Here is a 20,544-nt window from a genome sequence, read left to right as displayed (position 1 = left end):
GTATTAGTCCATGAATTTCACTGAACTGTGCACATTTTCTAGGGTTGGACAGCAGAAGCGTGCGACTATTTGCACAGTCAGCTTTTAAAGACAGGGATTTTACAACATCCCTAAAAGAGTTAATGAGTTATTTACCGTAGCTGGCCTCCATAACTATGCTGCACTACTAATGATATATTTTAGAGTCTGTGCGGCTAGAAGTAGCAAGAAATGACTCATATAGTGGAACAATAACGCAATCAATGGCCCTCCTGACCTTACATATGACTTCAACTCTCACATTAACTGTCTGAATCAAATGGAGGCTTTTTCCACTGTTTTATACACACATGGATGAATGAAGAAAAGAAAAAATGAATGACACTATTGAACATTTATTAAAAGCGCCACTTTTTTTCTGTCACAGACGCACGTGGATAGGGTAGGCACTAGGACCTGCTGTGAGCCAAACAGCAGGGAGGAGAAGCTTTGGGACTCTAAACTTTTAGAGCAGTCCATTTCCCAAAGAGTGTGGGAGGGAGACAGACAGAAGTGGATGGCCCAAGACCTGGATTCACAGCTTTAAAAGTAGGAGCGGGATTTTGAGTTTGGGACAATTCTTCCCCAGGCCTGGAGAGAGTGAGGTGGAATATAGCAGACTTTCTGTGGAAGTTTTTACTCAGTGGGGAGAAAGAAAAAGGAGCATTAAAGGGTGGTGAGTCCTACCTTGCTTTTTTTTTTTTTTTTTGCTTTGTTTTTCTTTTTATTAAACACTGTAAATATGTGGGGCGTGTATCCACACATGGCACAGAAGCAGAATCTATTACAGAAACTCTGAGAGCATGTTGTTAAATGTAAGTTGAGCCTCTAAATTGAGATTGAGAACAGCAGCAGCCACTTTTCTATAGAGAGGGGGGATTTCAGCTGACTGCAACATACATGAGGCCCTATTAAAAGTTTACCGAGATAATGTTGCTGATGATTGCATTTCTGTGTCATTTTAATGTTGTGAGCCGGGTACAGAGGTTTTTCAGGTATTTGCAGATGCAAAGATCAAACGGAGGAGGACAGGGTGTAGAAAGAAGGAGAGAATAGAGGTGAGGAGTAGAAAAAAAGGGGGTTCTTCAAACTTCAATGGGAACCCGTTTACTGTTCAGAAAACTCCTGGGACATCAGGTTACCTTTTCTTTTTCTCCCTCTCTCTCTGTCTCTTTCTCTCCCCCTCTTTTTTCTATCTGTCGTTCTCTCCACTCATGTTACACAATTCTCAAAAGACTTGCAGATTCTGATGAGCTCCAGTGTCCAATATGAAGCATGCTGAGGGTATCCTCACACCTGGGTGGGGCTTGTTGTTTATAAGGTGTGCTACTAATCATTTTTTAAACTCTTTAAACTAAATTTTTTAAATTGTGTTGTGCGTGTGTGTGTGTCTGTGTGTGTATGCAAGCAAGCAAGCGTGGGTGCTAAACACAGACCTCACGCCTGCCACTCCTACGAGGGAATTCCTTTCGGGGTTTGACAGGAGAGGAATGTCACAGTGAGCCAATGATTACACACACAAACAAACATGAAACAAATCAACAGTGTCACTAAAGGCTTCACCTTTGTCATATACGTGTGGCTCTCTGTGAAAAACATACATTCATTTGTTCTAATATAATGTGCCGAGGATGCTGTTTGGTTGTGGTCCATAAAATTACCAAATCTCAACATTGATATATCAATATAGATATCATATAGATAGGTGTTATGTTTTGTCACCTACCTACTTACCTGTATTATCTGCTTCAGCAGCAGTGTACTGTATTTATGCACCTTTGTGTTAGATAAGAAAATAAAAACAGCTGAGGTTACTGCAGATTGGAAGGAGTAAAGAAGTAAAGTTTCTTTAAAAACAGTAAAGTTATAAGTAAATGGCTGATGTTACTGGAGGGGATGTGATTGCCTTCATCTCCTCTCTGTTGGCCCTCTGTTGGCAAAGTGCTGCAGCAACCTGACTATATATCCTACATGACAAGCTCTTCTTTATGGTTAACGCAGGAGGAGTCAGCCGAGGTTTAGTTAAAATGAATGTTTTAACTAAAAATAAAACTTTAACTTTAAAAATAAAAATAAGCTGGGCCGTATTCAAACTTCAGGTCTGAAATGCGTTTTCTCAAGCAAAACAGGTTCTTTTTATGAAAGGGAAATCACAGTAACTGTTATTACTGATTATATCTAGAGTATGCCTTGTTGACCTAGCTGCCTGTCTGCCATCTATGCAGACCGACCTGGACACTTGCTAAATTTGTAAAAGTCCAATTTATGACATATCTCTCTTTTTTGCTTTTACCTTTTTTTTCTCTAATAATTAGAAAACAAAAGGTTTTCCTGTGTGTAACTTTGTTTTCAATTGAAACAGAAATGGTTTTACCCTGTAAATCTTTCAAACCTAGCAATGCATCCAATGCCAATGCTAAAAACAACTTAAGCCATATGAACTACCGTTCGTATATGTATGGAGGGCAGATGGACAGTGCTGTTTTCCCCCGCAGACAAAGATGTCTGTGATTATTCATGACCCTCTCAGGTTTCCCTTTGAAGCTGAGTTACAGCTTTCCCTATGTTAGCACCAGTGTGTGCAGTTGTGTATGTGTGCATTAGTGTGTGTGTGTGGGAGGGAGAGCGTAATAGAGTAACTCTTTACAAATGAACAAGTATTAAACTACTTAAACAATGAAGAGGAACATATTCATGTGAAGCAAAGACTGGCCATAAGGAAACATACTAGAGTGTTTTTATGTCACAGCTATTTACCCAGAAAAAAAATAACCATATTGACCTTTTTAAAGTTACAGACCAGCGTAATACATTTATCCCTTCTTGTTCTACATGCTGTATTTTTATCATTTTGTCAGTTTAAGACTCACACCACTGACAGTTTGTTGCTCTGCTTGCTATGTGGATAAGTGACATAATCTGAATCTGCAGTCACTCGGATTTTGACAAGAACAGGATCCACCCCTGAAACACATAAAGGAGGGAATGATGTGGGCTGTCTAGACTGAATGGTTGTAAAGGACACCTGGGCAAGGGAGAGGCTGTGACAGCACACCTGTACTGTCAGTTTATCTTTGATTCTTTAACCCGAGGCCAGCGACAAACAGCTCTTAAAGTGACTCTAGATTTGCACCATAAACACCATAAAATAAACATAGTTGGGTTTTTCAATGAACAATGAAAATTTGTCTTTATTATATCTCTTTTGATGGACAACTTTAGTTAAAATATCAGTTGCACTTTGATTATTAATGTGACTAAACTGTGTGCCAAGCATTAGGATTATTCATGCAGTAATCTGCAGGCTAATATAGGATGGGAGTCATGTGACGTAATTTAGGTGACGTTTTAAAACCCACAGCTTCATGCTACTACAGTAAAAATACCATCAGATTACACTCAAGTACTACTTGCAGTACTAGAAAAAACGGGGCGGTGCCAGTTGGCAACAGAATAATTAAAGGTTTCTTCACACTGAATGATAATGTCTTATCAGACCACAAAAGCTGGAGGCAGAATAATCACAATCCTTAATAATCCTCCAGTTAGATCAGTGGTTAATTGCCCAATTAGTGACAGGTAGAGATTTTCAAACACCTGCATTTACACCTGCCCACAAGCGTTATCTGCACACCCGATCAGCCTCTGAGTTGCTTTGCAAGACTTTTCCATGCTTCATGATTCTTCATGCATCCTTTAGAGTAACACTTTTCGTAGCATTACACAATAGGTAGTAAAAGTAGTAATATTGTGCGTATTCTAAATCCTTATGTGCTACAGTGTGGTCAAAATATATCATTGGTGATGTGAAGATGAGATTTCTCGATATAAAGGGTTATTTGATTATTTTACCATTATTTTACAATTTAGTAAACTAGCAGTTTTAAGGTGTAGGTTTTGTTAAAACTGTTTAAGTCAAACTTTGACTTTAAAAAAATGAATCTAATAACTAAAATTTATTAGGTGAAGGAATCTCGTTTCTTTCTCTATGAGTAATGGTTATGCTCGACAAAGCAGAAGGAAGCATCCCTCTTTCTCGATAATTCATGGGTCAGAATGTAAACCCAGGGCGCTGGTTATCTTTTGGGTCAATACACAAAGTGGGGTGAGAACATCTGGCGTAAAGTAAACTAGTTGAAGGGTCTGTCTGAAATCAGTGGGAAAGGTAAAAGGTCAGAGTTGGAGGTTATACCTCTGTGCTTGTGTAGGAAAAGCGGGATCTGGAGGCCACTGCAGGTCAGAATCCCGAAGGAGCACTGAGCAGAACAGACAAAAAATATATATGTAAAATATCAGAAATGTAACATCAGCTTTCTGCTGTAATTCTTGTTGACATCTCTTTGACAAACATCTTCTCACAATGTTTGGAAGGAAACGTATTCAACAGAAATCTCAGCTAACATTGTTTGACATTTGTAACTTACTGGATTTGAACAGGGCTCTTGTCAAACATGTGCAGGATTCTTTATATGGACCTGGTTTTCTGCCCCTTTGCGCTGCACACAAACACGCTTCTGTGATCGGACTTTTCCACAGATCCACTGAATCCAGTTGCAATTCTGTGCTGAAGATCTGATTTTGACAGGTGCTGCATCAAAGGGTTATGTCTGTGTGCTCTGCATTTTTTTCCTGATCTTATTTCTATACGTGTGAATGTGTGCGTAGTACTATATATGCCTACAAAAAATACATCTAAATGTACTGACATGCCTGCTCATTCCACATAAATGCCTCTGTGACTTTTAGCTATGGCTTACTCTGGTTTCATGCATGTGCACGCAGCACAAACACAGTAGCTGAAAAATGGCCAGATTACGCTGGCCTTTCTTACAGCTATAATAACAGTGTTGTGGTCTTAATCTGTTGACTTTGTGCTTGTCTGATGTTGTGAATTGTTTCACTGCAACTCCTTGTTAGATGTGTGTGTACATTTGGATTAACGTGATGACACTGTCTCACTCTCACTTTCCTTTGCCTTTAACCCAATTGGTAGTTTAACTATAGCTTGTCTGGACATGAAACTTGCTCTTGTTGCCATCAACAGAACAAAATACTTGGTCTCCTCAAATATTTAGATTCAGTACAAAAGCCTCGTGAAAATAGCCTGAAATGTCCTTTTTTTGTAACAATGTTCTTTTTTTTAATCTACACAAACATCTCTTCTTATAAATTTTAAAGCGATACAATTTTCTCACCTGGCTATCAGATGCTATCACAATACAGAGTGTAATAGTAATGGACACCAAGCCCAGCAGTGGGAGAATGGGGTTTGTCAATGAGTATTCACAAAGCGCATGTGTGTACATGTGTATGTATACATGTTTGTGTTGGATACCCTTCAAACACATAGACACGCCTTAGCCCCAAGGATACAAGCGAAGCCTCTCATTATGCACTCATTTTGATTATGCCGATTTCAGAATGCACAGAATGCATGAGGATGAGCCACTGGCTAGTCGTAACAGATTAGCCTCCTGCACAGCCAGCAGGAGTTAACAAGGTGTTGTTCTACATATAGTTGTTTCAGCCAGACAGGATCCTGCAAAATACCAATACATCAAGGACTTTACAAGCAATTTTCTCTCCTCCAAACTATCCGTTTTGTCTGTCATCGAGTTTTGTTGCAGTTGAAACTCACGGATTAATGGTGAGTCCTCAGGACTTTTGGGGAGTATGACGCTGCAGGCAGCAATTTCTCTCTGCTAGATTCTCTTTTAAGCCTTGTATTAAGCTCCATAGTAAATATTCATTTATCTAAACTCCTGTTCCAAGTCACTTACATGCAAAAAAAACATACACGTACACACACATAGAGCTGTGCTGGAAAGTAGCCACTTACTCTTTCACCAGAGCTCTGCTCACACAGTGAACATGGCATGCTGCTAACAGACAGAGGATGGGCCTGGGAGGTCCCATGCAGACAGGTGTTAGACATCAGCCAGAGGGGAAAAGTGTGGGAGGGTCAGGAAAGGAGGGAGATATGAAAAGGGAGATAGAGAGAGTGAGAGACATAGAAGCAGAGAGAGAGAGTGATGACAGCACGATGTGGAGACCACACAGAATAGAAAATGGTTCGGTCAAATCTTTAGTAAGAGGTGTCAGAGTACAATCAAACAAACACTGGGAGGGACAAAAACAAGATTCTTTGTACAATCTTGAGCAGATTCAGTGCACTTCTGACAAGCCTGTCTATAAGAGTGCAACAACATGGACTGCAGTAATCCGTTTTGTTTGGTTAACTAGAGACGAAGCTGGGTATCCTGGTTTTCATAAAGTTGGTAAAGTTCAGCCTCAAATTTGACTTTTTTTTGATGCATTAACAATATACAGCACTTATGCCTCCTTCAGACATCCACTACTGTCTTTCAGTCTGACTTAATGTGAAAGTATCTGTTTCATGTATGATTGTGCATCATAGTCACTTTTAAAAGTTAATGCTGCAGCCTTACTAGATAAGAATAAGAAACATTAGAAATATCCACAGATTCCTGAGTGTCTGCCATTACAACAGACAGGAATGTGCTTTTTAACAATTTTAGCATTTTAGCACAAACACTAGAGCACAGATGGATGGTAGTTCTCATGCCTTGAAGACAGGCTTCCAAAAATCACCTAGTTTCCCTAATTGCCCCACAATGTTACATATATCACAGACTGAGATGTTAATAAGATTATTACAGATTGAATCAGGAACTAACAGCACTGCGTTTTTCATTTCAGGCAGTGAGTGAACCTTTATAAGCTGCTGTTCACTGGCTGTCTGTTCCACTGGACCAGGCGTATAGCAGTTATCGGTTAAGAATAAAACCATAGCTCCCAAATGAAAATAAAAACCCAACCTAATGCATATTTACCAAACCCAGAGTGAGCGCTGCTTTCAAAATAGTGGGGCCAGTTTTTTCCTTATTATTATATTATTGCTGTCTTTTGAGGTGAGTTGGGTTGTGAACTTTCTGCCATTATAACCACAAAGTTTTTGATTAAGAGTCACCAGTCAACAACCCTCTGGCAACTTCTTGAGAATAACCTGTATTTCTTGACTGTTTGGCGTGTGGTTGCTGGGGGTTGCTGGGTGAAATTAGTCTCAAAGAGAGTGTTTTTGACTGCTTTGCTAACAGTTTCACATGGAGGTTTTTGTTCCATATACCACTTTGGGAACAATTTCACCTGCAGACTACAAGCAACCTCCCACAAACGCTCTCCAATGAGTCAGAAAATATAAATGTAGGTGTGTGTATATGGGGCTTAGCAGTTGATTTCACAGTGACAGGAACCATTCACAAATGATCAGGGAATTTCCCTAGCAACTGGTGGTTGCCAAGCACTTGCCAACCAGTCTCTAGGCCTGTGTGACTGGGACCTAAATTGTTTCAATATTGCCTTTTTATTAAAATCTATAAAATATAACACAACCATTAGGGTAATTAATATAGGTTATTAGCCTTATCTTTAACAGTCCTTACAAACATTAAACTGCCTGAAAGAGTTGGTAGAACTAAAGTAAAAAGAACATTTGTTTTCTCTTATCAAATTAGACAGATTCATGTGTTCATATGTTCTCTAATTACATTAGGCTAAATCAATCACCTCTGAACCCCACAGAGGCAGGACTGTGAGTGCAGAATATTCCATTGGTTGTGAATATAGCTTTGCATTCAGCATTGCTCTGGGTATAGATTGCTGCCAATGCCATTTGTGTTATTTTCAGTTTGACAGTTACAATCTCTAGTGGATAATATTATTACAATGTAGTTCATCCTCCTGCTTCTACTGTGGCTAAACAACTTACTCAACAAATCAACATTAGGATAAACTGTTTGAAATAAAGATGGCGCCCACTGCAGCTAGACACCCTTCATGCATGTGAATTTTCTTTGCATATTTTGCTTCTTTAGCGTCATGGAGCAATATTGGTTAACACTTCGCCCTAGACCCCAAAACAAAAGCAATTAATTAGTTAAATCTAAAAAGTATTATGAGAAAGAAGTGGAAGGTAAAACTATTCAGCCAGCCTTTCAGAGTGTTTCCTCTGTATTTGTTGACTATGTTTTAAAATTAATTTGAATTAATTTGAAGCGTCATGAAGGGATGTAACCAGAACTACTTTCCATGTATTAAAGTTTCTGTCAAACGTGAGGACTAGTTATGTTTCCTGTGTCGTATATGTTACCATTACCAAATTCAATTAAGAATATTTAGAGAAAATCTTGCGTGCATATCTTAGTGTTTGACATAGCATATACTCAGTCTTGCGTGACCACACCCGTGCTCATGGCGACAGACAGACCGCAACATAAACGGTGCGTAATGGAAAGTTTTAGTCTCTTAGCAAGCACATCTGTATATTTACGCCCATGTTTCACTTTACGTTACGCTGAAATTTACCTGGATGACTCACTCGGGGGTTGCTCAGCTGCTGATTTGTTTACAATACCATGAGGTGGTAAAATTACACACATTTGTCTCCTCAGATACTGCTCTGAAAAATACTCTGCTAAAGGTTTGAGCACTAACATTCAACTTCTTTACTCAAGTAGAAGTGTTGAAGTACAGGCTCCGGAGTGTAATCAAGCTTTGGAGGACATTGCTACCAGCTAACTGAATCTAATGCCATAATAGTATCATACAAAATAATATTAATATAAGGGAATACACAATTTATTTAAACTTAAATACCAATTCTAATGAATATACTCACCTTGAACATAATGTTATGAAGGACACAAGTAAAGGCAATGAAAGGAAATCTAATAAATGACTCTATGGATGATTTTACTTCTTCACCTAAAACAAAACATAAGTATAGCCAGGGGTTAAAGTGGGATTTGGCAGGTGACATTGGTAGAGCATGGGAAAATGAAAAACTTAGAAATACATTTTGTGTACATTTTGTGATCAGCTGACCTGTGCTGGTGTTTTATGTTGTGATCGGCCAAATGAATTATTAAGATATAAGCAGATCTTATAAGAGCTATCGTCGCTGATTCTCCAGCTTTGACAGCATAGATCTAGTATAAAGGCAGAATTCAGTGACTTAATCTAATCAAAAACATCACCTTAAATTTAATTTGATTTGTGCAACCTTGATGTAACATAACACTGTCCATGAACATCACAGCTGCTCCGCAGCAATATTCATGCAGTGCCAAATTACAACAACAGTTGTCTCAAGGTGCTTTATATTGCAAGTGCCACAATAATATATTACTGTAAACTTCACCGCAATCCTGAAAACTAACCAGTTTAGCCTGCTCTCTCCCTATGCAACCTTTGAATAATAACAACTCAGTATACTTCAGTTTCTTTGAAGTATACTGACTAAGTTTATTTTTTTCCCCTTCTTGATTTCTTACTCTTTTTCATATTTGTCACATTTAAATGTTTCAATTCATCAAAAGTAAAGATAAATGATGATTTCATTTATTGAAGGAAAAAAAGCTGTCCACACCTACATGGCCCTATGTGAAAGAGTAATTGCCCCATAAAGCTAATAACTAGTTGTGCCACCCTTGGCAGCAAGAACAGCATTTAAGCATATGTGATAACTGGCAATAAGTGTTTTACATCACGGTGGAGGAATTTTGGCCCACTTCTTTGCACAGTTGTTTTAATTCCATCACATTAGAGGGTTTTCAACTATACAGACGTGAATTTACTGGTGTGTTTCGAATCATTATCCTGCAGCATAAGCAAAGTGCACTTAAACTTTAGGGCATGAACTGATGGACTGGATATTCTCCTTCAAGATTTACTGGAAGAGTTCATGGTTCCATCATTAATGGCAAGTCATTCAGGTCTACACCACCATGTCTGACGGTGGGTATGATGTTCTTTTTATGAAATGCTGTGTTAGTTTCACACCAGACCGAAATAGTGCGAAAAGTTCAAATTTTGAGTTTGCCAGTCCACAGAAAAGACGGACCTCCAAATATTTACCCACATTTTTGTGCCTTTTTCTTTGTTCTTCTTATCCATAAATCATTAACACTAACCGTGAGTGCTGTTCACCACTGTTCCACGTTTTCTCCATTTATAGATAATGGCGCTCACCGCGTTTCACTGGAGTTCCAAAGCCTTCGAAATGACTTTGTAACCTTTTCTCAGCTGCTCTTGAGTTTCTTTAGATCACTGGATTTTAGTCTAGTTAACTCAAATATAGTGAACACATATGTAACAAAGAAAAAATCAGAAAAGGGACAAAGACATCTTCACAACAGTGCATGTGTTTGTATTGATATTACAAATATTCATATTGGAAGATGGATCAAGTCAGAGAATTTTTTAATCCTAAACCACTCTTTGCCATTTTGATTAGATAATACATGTTCCCCAACTGGACGAGTAACAGCATGAGTGAAACTCTGCATAAATGGTGTTTAAGTTTTACTCTAACAATAAAGCCGCAATATGATCTAACTCAAGCCTGAAACTGCTGGTTTTCTGTTAAAGCTATTGAGAGAAGAGACAAAGTGATGAAACTCCAAGTTTTCCTTTCTTTTGAATGCTTTGTAACTCCCCATTGCCTTTATTTCCTCCCTCTGACCCTGTCCCTGAACTCTTCTTTGTCTCAGTGTCTGTTCCACTATAAACTTGTCCTTCCTTACTTTGCTTCTCACATGCTCCTTTATGTGTGTAATTCTCTAGATATCTTATTGCCCATATGCATCCCGCCCTCCAATATTGCTGCCTCTCCCTATCCCTTGATGTATCTGATTCCTTCCTCTCCATCCTTCTGTCTTCATCGCTGTCCGTGGCCAGACAGGCATTCTTGCCTCTGGCCCTCCTCATGTCTCTGTGCTGCTGTGGGATTTTTAGATGCTCACCAGGAAGGGGGAGTTATTACCAGAGCCAAGCCAAAAGATTAAACACTTGTCACGAGAAGATTGTTGAATGTCAAGGTCATAAAAACTAGGGTTCTGGAAAACATGTTAATCATTGTGTTCATCCTGACTTCAAGGCTTGGAGGATCAGCCTCCCACGTCCACTGGTCCAGTGCAGGGAGAGGGTGGGTTGATTGGGGATGGGCCCATTATGTGGAGAGAAAGAAAGGGGGTGAAAAATGGAGAGAATGGCTTTCACTAACAAAACTGTGATGCTCTGACTGAGGTTTTGAGTGACTTCCAAAAGACTGTCATGTCTTGAACTCGGCTGGAATCGAACAACCAAAATTTTTAGTAAGATTATAGAATGAAGAAGTTGAGCAGTTTGGTCAGAAACAAAGTTATAAAACTGAACGTGAGCCAAGATTTTAAATCTTATTGAACAAATTCAAAGCTGTCTGGTACTTGTTATTGTGAGTTCAAGAATTGTTCTCCTCAGCGGCTGTGGTCTGAGAACACTTCGGCTTTATATTTTGCTCTCAGAAGAAGGTCCAGCAGAGTTTGGCGATTGTACATTAAGAGAGAGTTGACTCTAGCATTAAAACAACAACACAAACAAACACAACAGGGGAAGAGACAGACAGCAAGCCACACACACTGGCGCCACTGTGACTTAAGTGTTCACTTAGATGATCACATATTACTAATTGCTAAATGAACTTAAGTGACAGAGTCAAGGCCACTCTCCCTCCCATTGATCACTGGTCGGTGCCCATATACGCCATCATCCATTTGATTAAACCACTTCCACTCCTTTTAGTTCGTCCCAGTAATCACTTCATGTTTCTCAGGGGGTTTTGGCACTGTGTGCTGGTACCCGTGATCGGCCATCAGCTCAAAGACCTCCTGGCAAACTTCTCGTTTCGGGCTGCTCCATCTAGCTCCCTCTGAATACTACCATCAGCCACTAAACACAAAAACATCTGCATCTCATGACGTCTGGTGATGTCATATTTTCATATCAACTCAGCTTACTAGGAGCAGGTACTGAAAAAGTTTCACCTAATGGAAACCTCTGGAAACCGAGTGGAGTCAAGCCAGCCTAGAAGGTATAAGTGGAGGAGGGCTGCTGGTGTTCTTGCTTTGTATCAGAGGCGAATCACTCATGTTGTTCATTAATAAACAGTTGTGTTGCATTGCTGACATTAATCTGATATTTTCATTGACAGTGGAATAAATTTTAGCCCTGTTTGTACAAACAAACTTGTTTCATTTTGAAGCTTTGATTTGCTACTTTTGCTTCCAAATTACTGCTGGAATGAAAGTATTGTTTATATTTTAGGTTCCTTTCACGAACACCACAATGATTCAGTCTTTCTATTATGATGAATCAGTGTTCGACTTACTGTAAGACATCATGTGACAACAGTGGAACGGTTGACGTCGCACTGCAGCCACGTCTTTGCTTTGTCTCAGGTTTACCCGTAAATAAAACATGACTGTGGAACAAATGTTGTCAAGAGATGAAATTGAATGTGTTGCTGCACGAAGTTTCGGCAACAAAGACTTTCAGGTCCAACAGTATAGGAAGAGGCCTGGGATTCTTGGAACTGTTGTTCAGTATTTTGGTCGCCCTTAAATGCCCCGGGGCTTTGTTACATTGTGGAAAGCTGTGACTTAAAGTCAACATAACTATGTTATTGCATCCATATTCTGCCGGATACACTGTCAGCTTTTATTTGTATGTATTTGTATTTGTATTCTCTTGACACAACACTTTGACATCTACTTCTCTTGAGCAGTTTAATAAAAGTGTAAAAGTGAAGCCATATGCGGACACAAAGCCCAGTTATTCCAGTTCCAAGAAAAATTCATTCCACAGGAAATGCTAATAGAAATCCTGTTGTCCTTGTGTTTGGTGAATATAAAAAAGTCAATCACTTTAAGGCTTCTGAAGCAGAAGCCAATATATATATTATTTTATCCCATAACAAAACATTTATGTACGCTCTGACTTCAGCGAAAGTTGGAAAGAAGAAAGACCCTCTCCAGTTAGAGTCTATGGATTTTATCAGAAAATGGTTGCGTAATTTTCCCCAAAGACGAGAAGATAATGGTCTGACTCTGTGCTTTGCACCTGCAAAGATGCACTATAGTGCTCAGATCTGCTTGCTGTTAGGCACAGAAACAGCCATGTACTCAGGAAGTTACCTCTGGCTTTTAACTGTGAGAGCAAAGATGAACATTAGGTCAAATTCCAGGAGCAAAAAAAATAAAAAATGGAGAGACAGATAAATGAGAGACAGACGGAGAGAAACAGAAACCCAGAAAGCACGAAACAGCAGGATGAAGATGCTGGCTCTTTGCCAGTTTGTTCCCTTTAGTTTCAACACCATGGCTCCCCTCTTCCCTGATATTCTCAAGATGCCCTCGGCAGACATACAGAAGCTTTTATTTTACAACAGCTGATGGCAAAAACAGCTGTGCAAAATAGAGTATATTCATAAAGAATCATTTAGGTGCTGTCCTTTGGATGGTTGCTTATCAATTACCATTCCCTACTGCCGATGTCATTTACAGTCCTCTAACACTGCAGGCAAATGTAACTGAAATGTTTGCAGAAAGCCCAAAGCTGTGGTTTATTTAAGATGTTTTTTGAACTACTGAGCCAAATGTTCAGCTGGTGTGATTGCCAGCATGCCTCTCTATGGCTGCCAGTACCATTTAAATGAACGCTCAGTCTTTTGATAGCTACTCATTTGCAGAGAAATACATTTTAAAGTTGTATGTGCTGTTACCTGTGCATAGTTAAACCCTTACATATTTTATTGTTGGACATAGTAAACCGATCGAGTGAATTCAAGTTCATGTCGAGACCTCATACTTTGTTTTTCCATCCTGTAGCATTTGCCAGCTCCACATTTTGCACACCAAATGTTATTTTGTTCTCCATATCTCGCATCATTTGTCATCTCTGTGACGAGTAAAGTAGTTTAGCAGGTTATGTGTGCCTGCAAGTTTGACACTACCTGTCTCGTTCTCCCTGTGTCCTGTGGCTAAAGCAGCAAAGTTTGGTGTTTGAAGTATGTCTGATTTACAGCAGGTGCTATTGTTGTCCATGTAAATGTCTTTTTAACATAAAGACCAGGGGGCGGTACAGAGAGGAACAAGGGTGCAGAACAGCACGCCACACAGGCTTAAAAAATGTCAGCATCATAGTAAATGGAAAACTGAACTATCATTAAACTCCTCTAATATAGTTTTGTTTCTGTTTCTGTTGGTGGTGGCGGTTAAAATATATATTTTTAAGTTAAACAATTAAATTCACTTGAGAAAAATGCCCCTAAAAATGGATTGAAATTTAGAAACCTTGATGGCTCTAAGGCTAAATGGCTTTATGCAGACAATTTAAATTACAAATTGGCAAAACTAATGCTTAGTTAAGACAACTTAAAAGGTAAAGGTCACATCTGGTATCAAGAATCACCAGATACAACCTGAGAAACCAGGAGAATGACAGAAAAAAGTGTGACAAACTGGGAACAAGTAATAAACAAGATAAATAAGATAATATGGTTACACTGGTAAGATAAGGCCCACTGTGAGACAGCAGTTTTTAGAGAAAACTTTTAGCATGATGATAATCTTAAATTGGCAGCAACCGAAATCAGGAAAAGCACAAATGCCACAGAGAAAACAGAAAGAAGAAGTCAGCTGATCGAGGGTGAAATAACTCATAACAATTGGCTGAAATATGGAAGAAATCCACACTTATAATGCGTAAGAGAGTCCAAACATTCTTTTAATTTTGGTGACTGCTGCACGTTTGCTGTGCCAAAAAATAGGAGTTTTAACGTGTTTCCAAGAAAAGACTCAGCCTTCCAAGAACCTTTGGGGAGTGTAATTTAATTGTTATTTTAACGCTGCATGACATCATTTTACGTGACAACAACTCCTGGCAGGTTGTTGTATTGGTTTCACATGGCAGCTAATCGAAACTGTGACACATGATTTTCCTTCTGTAGCTGAAACATCGTGAATGGAAGCAGTGTAAGGATTATTTCGAAGCGTTATGTTATCGGCGAGTGTGTCGCTGTGAGGAGAAAAGTTCAAACTCTCTTACAACAGTGAGTTGTGACAAAAAGACTTTCATTTCAAACTTTCTCCAAAAAGCAAAACTTGTTTAGATTGAACACAAACTAGTCCGATTTTTTAAACACTGATAACATTTTTAGAGGAAATAAATATATCTTCAACATTTGGATGTGTGTTAAAGCAGAGAGCACGCTGACCTGGCCGTCATCCTGCCTGATAATTATTTCCAGTGGTTGACAGCAGGAGGAACTGTGCTCCACTGGGTTGATGAAAGACACAGAAAAGCTGTTTACCTTTCTCTGTTTTGCTCTCGGCCTCTTTTCTCTCCTCCTCCCTCTATCTCTGCCGCTGTCAGTCTCTCTTTCTCACCCCCTCATAATCTATCGCCGCTGTCATCGCTCTGAGAGAGCGGCGTGTGTTTGTTTGACACGCTGCTCCTGCATATCTTTTAACAAGGACATGTCACTAATAACTAATGTATCACACAGACAGGAAGACACCCTCGCTAACTGTAAACTAACCCCGGAGCGATGGCAGGCGATGCTCTCGTGCCTTGTTGTTTCACACGAGTGTGTAATGCTGTAAACTGTAGTCTGATCATTAGATCATCTTGTGGACTAGCAGAAAAAAGAAGTGTTACAAAGTCAGTACCAGTAACTGCGTGGCTGGTTTCCACTGTCTTTGGCTACATATTTGGTCTCTAAAGTCTTTTTTCCCTTCCTGTTGCCCAATGATTAGTTTTCTAGGTCACAACCCGGCAGCTGTGTGACTAATGTCATCTTTTCCACTTGCTTTCATCAACTTTGGTAGTCTGGTTTGACCAGGTAGTGCCATGTGGTGCGTGGAACCCCAGCATGTGAAAGTGATGGATGACTCAAGAGAAAATGGTCTTGATTTACAAAGCTGGCCAATCAGCTTATTGTGAAAAAAGGGAAGCTCCTTATATTGATGGATGAATCATAAAAGAATATTGAACAACGGTTTTGTTTATCCACCAGTGTATTAATACAGCATGTGTGGTGTCTGGAAATATGAACCATACAGTGTCTGTCCTTTCTCTGGTTTGTGGTTTAACGGTTTTGGAATGCCTCTGTCATTCTTGGCCACAGGACTGTCTCCTTCTAGCTTTGCTGCTCTTCAAGGTACAACATTTTACTTTTTATCACTACTGCAATGATCTTCCTTCTCTAGTGTTTGATATAGGGTGTTAGCACCTTAATCCTAAATCTAGGATTCTTTTTTCCAGGCTCAATGTGGGCGATGTTTTTAAACTCCAGTGTAAAGCGCAGTAGTGCTTACACAGAATCGTAAAACAAACAGTTTAGGGAGGAGATGTAAATCCTGCTCAACGTTCAGGAGAAACACTAGCTTGTGTGTTTGTTTTTCTGTGTATGGTATTTGTGCGAGAAGGTCAGAAGGAGAGTCAGGCCGATTCTGATGCAGTGCTGAAGTAATTCTGTAAGTCAGAGGTGTTCTGCTCTGACCTGTGTGCTCATGCTCTGCAGTGTTTACGCTCCACCAGCATTAAACGTAAGCCACATATTTTTAACATGAGGATCCTTCACCATAGGCCATGCAAATAGTGAGCGGCACATCAGCCTGGATCAATCAGCTCACTGCCTGTTTGGTCCGGCTCCATGTGTGCAGGCTGTTTAAGTGTGTATGGTTGTGTTTATTGAAGCTAAAATACAATACAAAACCAGTAGGTATGTTTTATAAAACTATAGCTGTTTCCATCATCCGTGATTACTTGACTGTTTTACTGATCAGCTGCCAAACTCACTTTTTGGCAGTGTTTGAATAAGTATTAACATAAGACGTCGTAACAATAGCACGGCGTAAAAGTATTGGATGCTTGTTAAACCCTGCATTAAAAGATTTACACAAGTAGAGGGCGTGGATTTTACTTTCAAATGCTAACAATAACAAAAACAAGAGTATATGAAAAGCTTTGTCTAACCGCAGGAAAGCTGTAGCGTTAATATTTGAGTAAAGAGCAAGCTCCATAAAACTGCACTGAATACAGTACTCGAGTACTGCATCATTACCTTTTACAAAACCAGCAGCAGAAACATGTTTAAAGAACATTAAAAGTCAAGGACTTTAACATTCTTAGCTTGTGGGAAAATACCTGAAGAGTGATTTAAACCTCTTTTAGCTGAGCTGATATTTCTAATGGGAACAGAGCCAGTGACATTTTGATATTTTTCAGCTGTTTGAAAGGTGGACGCTGGTCTGTTCAGACGCAACACTGACCTCTGCTGGTTATAAGTGCTACACTGCAAGGATTACAGCAAAACTGGTTTTTGCAAGAAAACTGTGAAAAAAAAAATCATGTTTCTTTTTTGTTGTTGTTGTTTTGCGAAGATTATCATATATCACTAATTGCTTTTTCTAATTTCCTCGTTTCTATAATCTCCTTTCAAAAGGCTCCGCCTCCCACACCAAAGCAGTAAAACATGTTAAGTTAAATATTTACAACACTAATAAACTTGTGTTCCAGCACTAAGCAAGCAAAGTGAAACACCGACACAAGTTAAAAAAAATAACAGTAATGCTGTCACACCAGCTTCCACTGACCTCTGTGACCTGCTGGGTGTTTGTCTGGAAGGAAGTGGGTGTATTCACACACAACTCGACGCTGTGCAAACGATCCATAAAAACAGCATTAACAGTAATAAACAGTACACATACAGATGCATGGCACTATTTTTAGTGCATAGGTTCACTATGTAACGAGTAACACTGGATGAGGTGTTAAATGCCTCACATTCCAGTGTACGGAAAACGCAAGCTCTTAAAGTTAAACATGGTGAGTGTGTGTACATGGCATGAGATAAGGTTAGGTAATGATAAATTGTGTATGTCGGTAAAAAAAAGGGTGGCAGGTTTGCGGGACTGTCTAAATAAACTAAACCGCTCTGTTAAGCATGTTTACATTCCTGATTGCTCTCACTCTGAATGGCTTTTATGCCCATCTTGTCCCTTTGCAGGGCACTTAAACACATACTCCTTATGAGTTGGAGGTTTGCCTTTAAGATTACTTTTCCTTTGATTTGGTTTGATCTGAAAAACAATAGCTCCAGATGTATTTATGAAAATGTCAACGCGTATTATATCTGACTAAAATAACATTTGCACAAGTATTTAGTGTGTATTTGTGTGTCTTTTGCAGAGCTGTAGTTCACGGGGTCCAGATGGCAGGCATGAGGGGCCCGACCTGCATTGGAGTCTGGCTCTAGAGTCCACAGGGGCTCACACTTCAACTGGACACATTCCACAGGTGCACTTAAACACTCACCAAGAGTAACACGTAAAAAACAAGACATAGTTGAGCAGGACCAAAGAAGTTCTCAGTGAATCAGAGCAAAAGAGTCAAACTAAGAACAGAACTAATGCCCCCTTAATGACAACATCAATGATTCTGAATCTTAGATGTCACAAATGCACAGTAAAGGTAAAAATGTTACATTTTCCAAGTGGATTGCTCACTTAGAAACAATTTATCAATCCTTTCATAAGTTTTTAAATTAAAAAATGTGTGAAACTTTTCACTTTAGACATTCATGTGACATTATCTCAATTGCGTGTTTGTGTTTGGTTTAGGACGTGTGCCCATGAGGTCGTCATCACTGGTCCTGCTCCTCCTGATCGGCGTCCAGGCTGTACTGAACATGGGAGGTGGATTGGCCCGGAGTGCCGGGGCACCCAACCACAAAGTAGGACAGCAGACGGCAGCCAATCACAGAGCAAGACAACAGCACACAGTAGCCAGGGACCATCTTACTGAAGAACACACTTCGAAGCAGCATCATAGGACCAGCCACCACAGGACCAAGAGGCCTCATCGGGCAGCTTTAAATGCAAAGGATAGGAGCCCTCTTGTTGGGCGCTCTACGTTGGATTCCCTCCCTGACCCCTCCATCCCAGTGGTGGATCCCAAGCTCTTCTCCAAGAGACGTTACCGTTTCTCACCTCGTGTCGTCTTCAGTGAGGTTCCACCATCACATGATGCCCTAGAAGGTGAGGGCTATGAAATTGATGGAGTTAGAGGGGTGAGGGTAAGACGCCGAGCAGGATCACGCACCATGCACCGAGGAGAGTACTCGGTATGTGACAGCATGAATACCTGGGTGAGCAACCTGACAAAAGCCACAGACATGTACGGAAACGAAGTGGAAGTGCTGCCCAATGTTACAATCAACAATGTGGTGAAGAAACAGTACTTCTATGAGACCACCTGTCGATCCCCTACTCAAAGGGGTTCTGGAAGCGCAAATGGAGGGAAGCCGGGGGGTTGGGGTGGAAAACAAGGTTCCAAATCGGGCAACTCGGGCTGTCTCGGCATCGACAGTCGCCACTGGAACTCCTACTGCACCAACTCACATATTTTTGTAAGTGCCCTCACCACCTTCAATGAACAGACAGCCTGGCGTTACATCCGCATCAATGCCGCCTGTGTGTGCGTCCTCAGCCGGAAGTCTTGGGGAGGAAGACGGGGGCACTGACTGAGGCGGACGCCCCACCACCAGACTATGAACCGAGCACAAACATTTCTCATTAACAGCCACTGCAGCTTTATTGCCAATACTGTAATCCTTTCCCACACATCCAGACAAACACCCCCACTGACCAAAGCATCCAAACAACACACGTACTTAATGCAAACACACACATCCACACACTCGAACATCTGTCCAGCCCCTCGGCCCCCCGACCCTACCTCAGTCAAAGAAGTCCTGGTTGTTTTAAATTATGAGGACTGCATGTCATATTTATGGTTTATACAGTCAAATATAAAATTATATACAGTATGTGTATATATACAAAATGAATTCAAGCTTTTAATGTTGATGTTATTGTTGTTTTTGTGTTGTTCATGCTGTTATTTATTAAACACCTCAGTACTTGCCCGGTTTGTTGTGTCTGTTTGAGATCATGCTGACCGTCACACATCTGCAGGTCTGATCAACTCTGGTTGTTTTTAACATCTTTTAGCTCATTGCTTTACAATTTTAGTTTCATTGTCATCTTCTGTAAACCATTACAAAATCCAACCAGCCATTATAAACAGGTTCGATAAACTTTAGCGTTTAGCTCATGATAAATCCAAAAGCAGTAACCTTCGGGGAAACAAACAAGACGCTAAACTTTATTTGATGTACTTATGTTTTCTTTCTTTATAATCTTTGCTTATATTAAATATTGTAAGCATGTTCACATATAACAGTTAAAGTGGGGAAGAGAAATCTCAACATGTGCAGTAACACGGGGTTTCTAACAGTCATTGTCTTGTTTAAATGATTCCCACGTGCAAAAGCTAAAAGTCACAAGCCCAGACACTGAGTCACCTTAAACATTTTCCAAATATTGTTACCACATAATTATTATTATTATTCTATTTTCTTTTTTGTTCTTTTTTTTTAATTCCCAAATTTTCTGGTGACTCATGTCTCTGCATTAAGATATTCCAGCACCCAAAAGCAGAGGAGGCAGTAGAAAGACTTGTATGTGAACATCGATGCCTGAAGGAATGTGATTCATTCCATGCAGGCACAAGAGACGTGCTTTGCATTTTATACACACAGATTTATTAGCTGTGATGTTCCCA

The 20,544-nt window shown here is 39.9% G+C and overlaps 1 protein-coding gene across 2 annotated transcripts; it reads left to right on the top strand.

Moving 5' to 3' along the window:
* The first annotated feature begins 522 nt into the window (after nt 1–522).
* Nucleotides 523–19,832, top strand: ngfa (nerve growth factor a (beta polypeptide)). 2 transcript variants are annotated; one of them, XM_084915887.1, is made up of 3 exons: nt 523–694; nt 18,109–18,216; nt 18,540–19,832. In XM_084915887.1, the coding sequence occupies exon 3, from the start codon at nt 18,551–18,553 to the stop codon at nt 19,439–19,441; it is 891 nt and encodes a 296-aa protein (XP_084772013.1). In that variant the 5' UTR covers nt 523–694; nt 18,109–18,216; nt 18,540–18,550; the 3' UTR covers nt 19,442–19,832. The 2 variants fall into 2 exon arrangements, with proteins under 2 accessions (XP_084772013.1, XP_084772014.1); XM_084915888.1 differs by lacking the exon at nt 523–694 and having other exon boundaries at nt 17,838–18,216.
* Nucleotides 19,833–20,544: the final 712 nt, after the last annotated feature.

This window comes from Perissodus microlepis, chromosome 20 (assembly GCF_051167445.1).
Source record: "Perissodus microlepis isolate ML-2025 ecotype Zambia chromosome 20, ASM5116744v1, whole genome shotgun sequence".
Taxonomy (NCBI): Eukaryota; Metazoa; Chordata; class Actinopteri; order Cichliformes; family Cichlidae; genus Perissodus; species Perissodus microlepis.
This window is presented reverse-complemented; position numbering and strand designations above follow the sequence as displayed.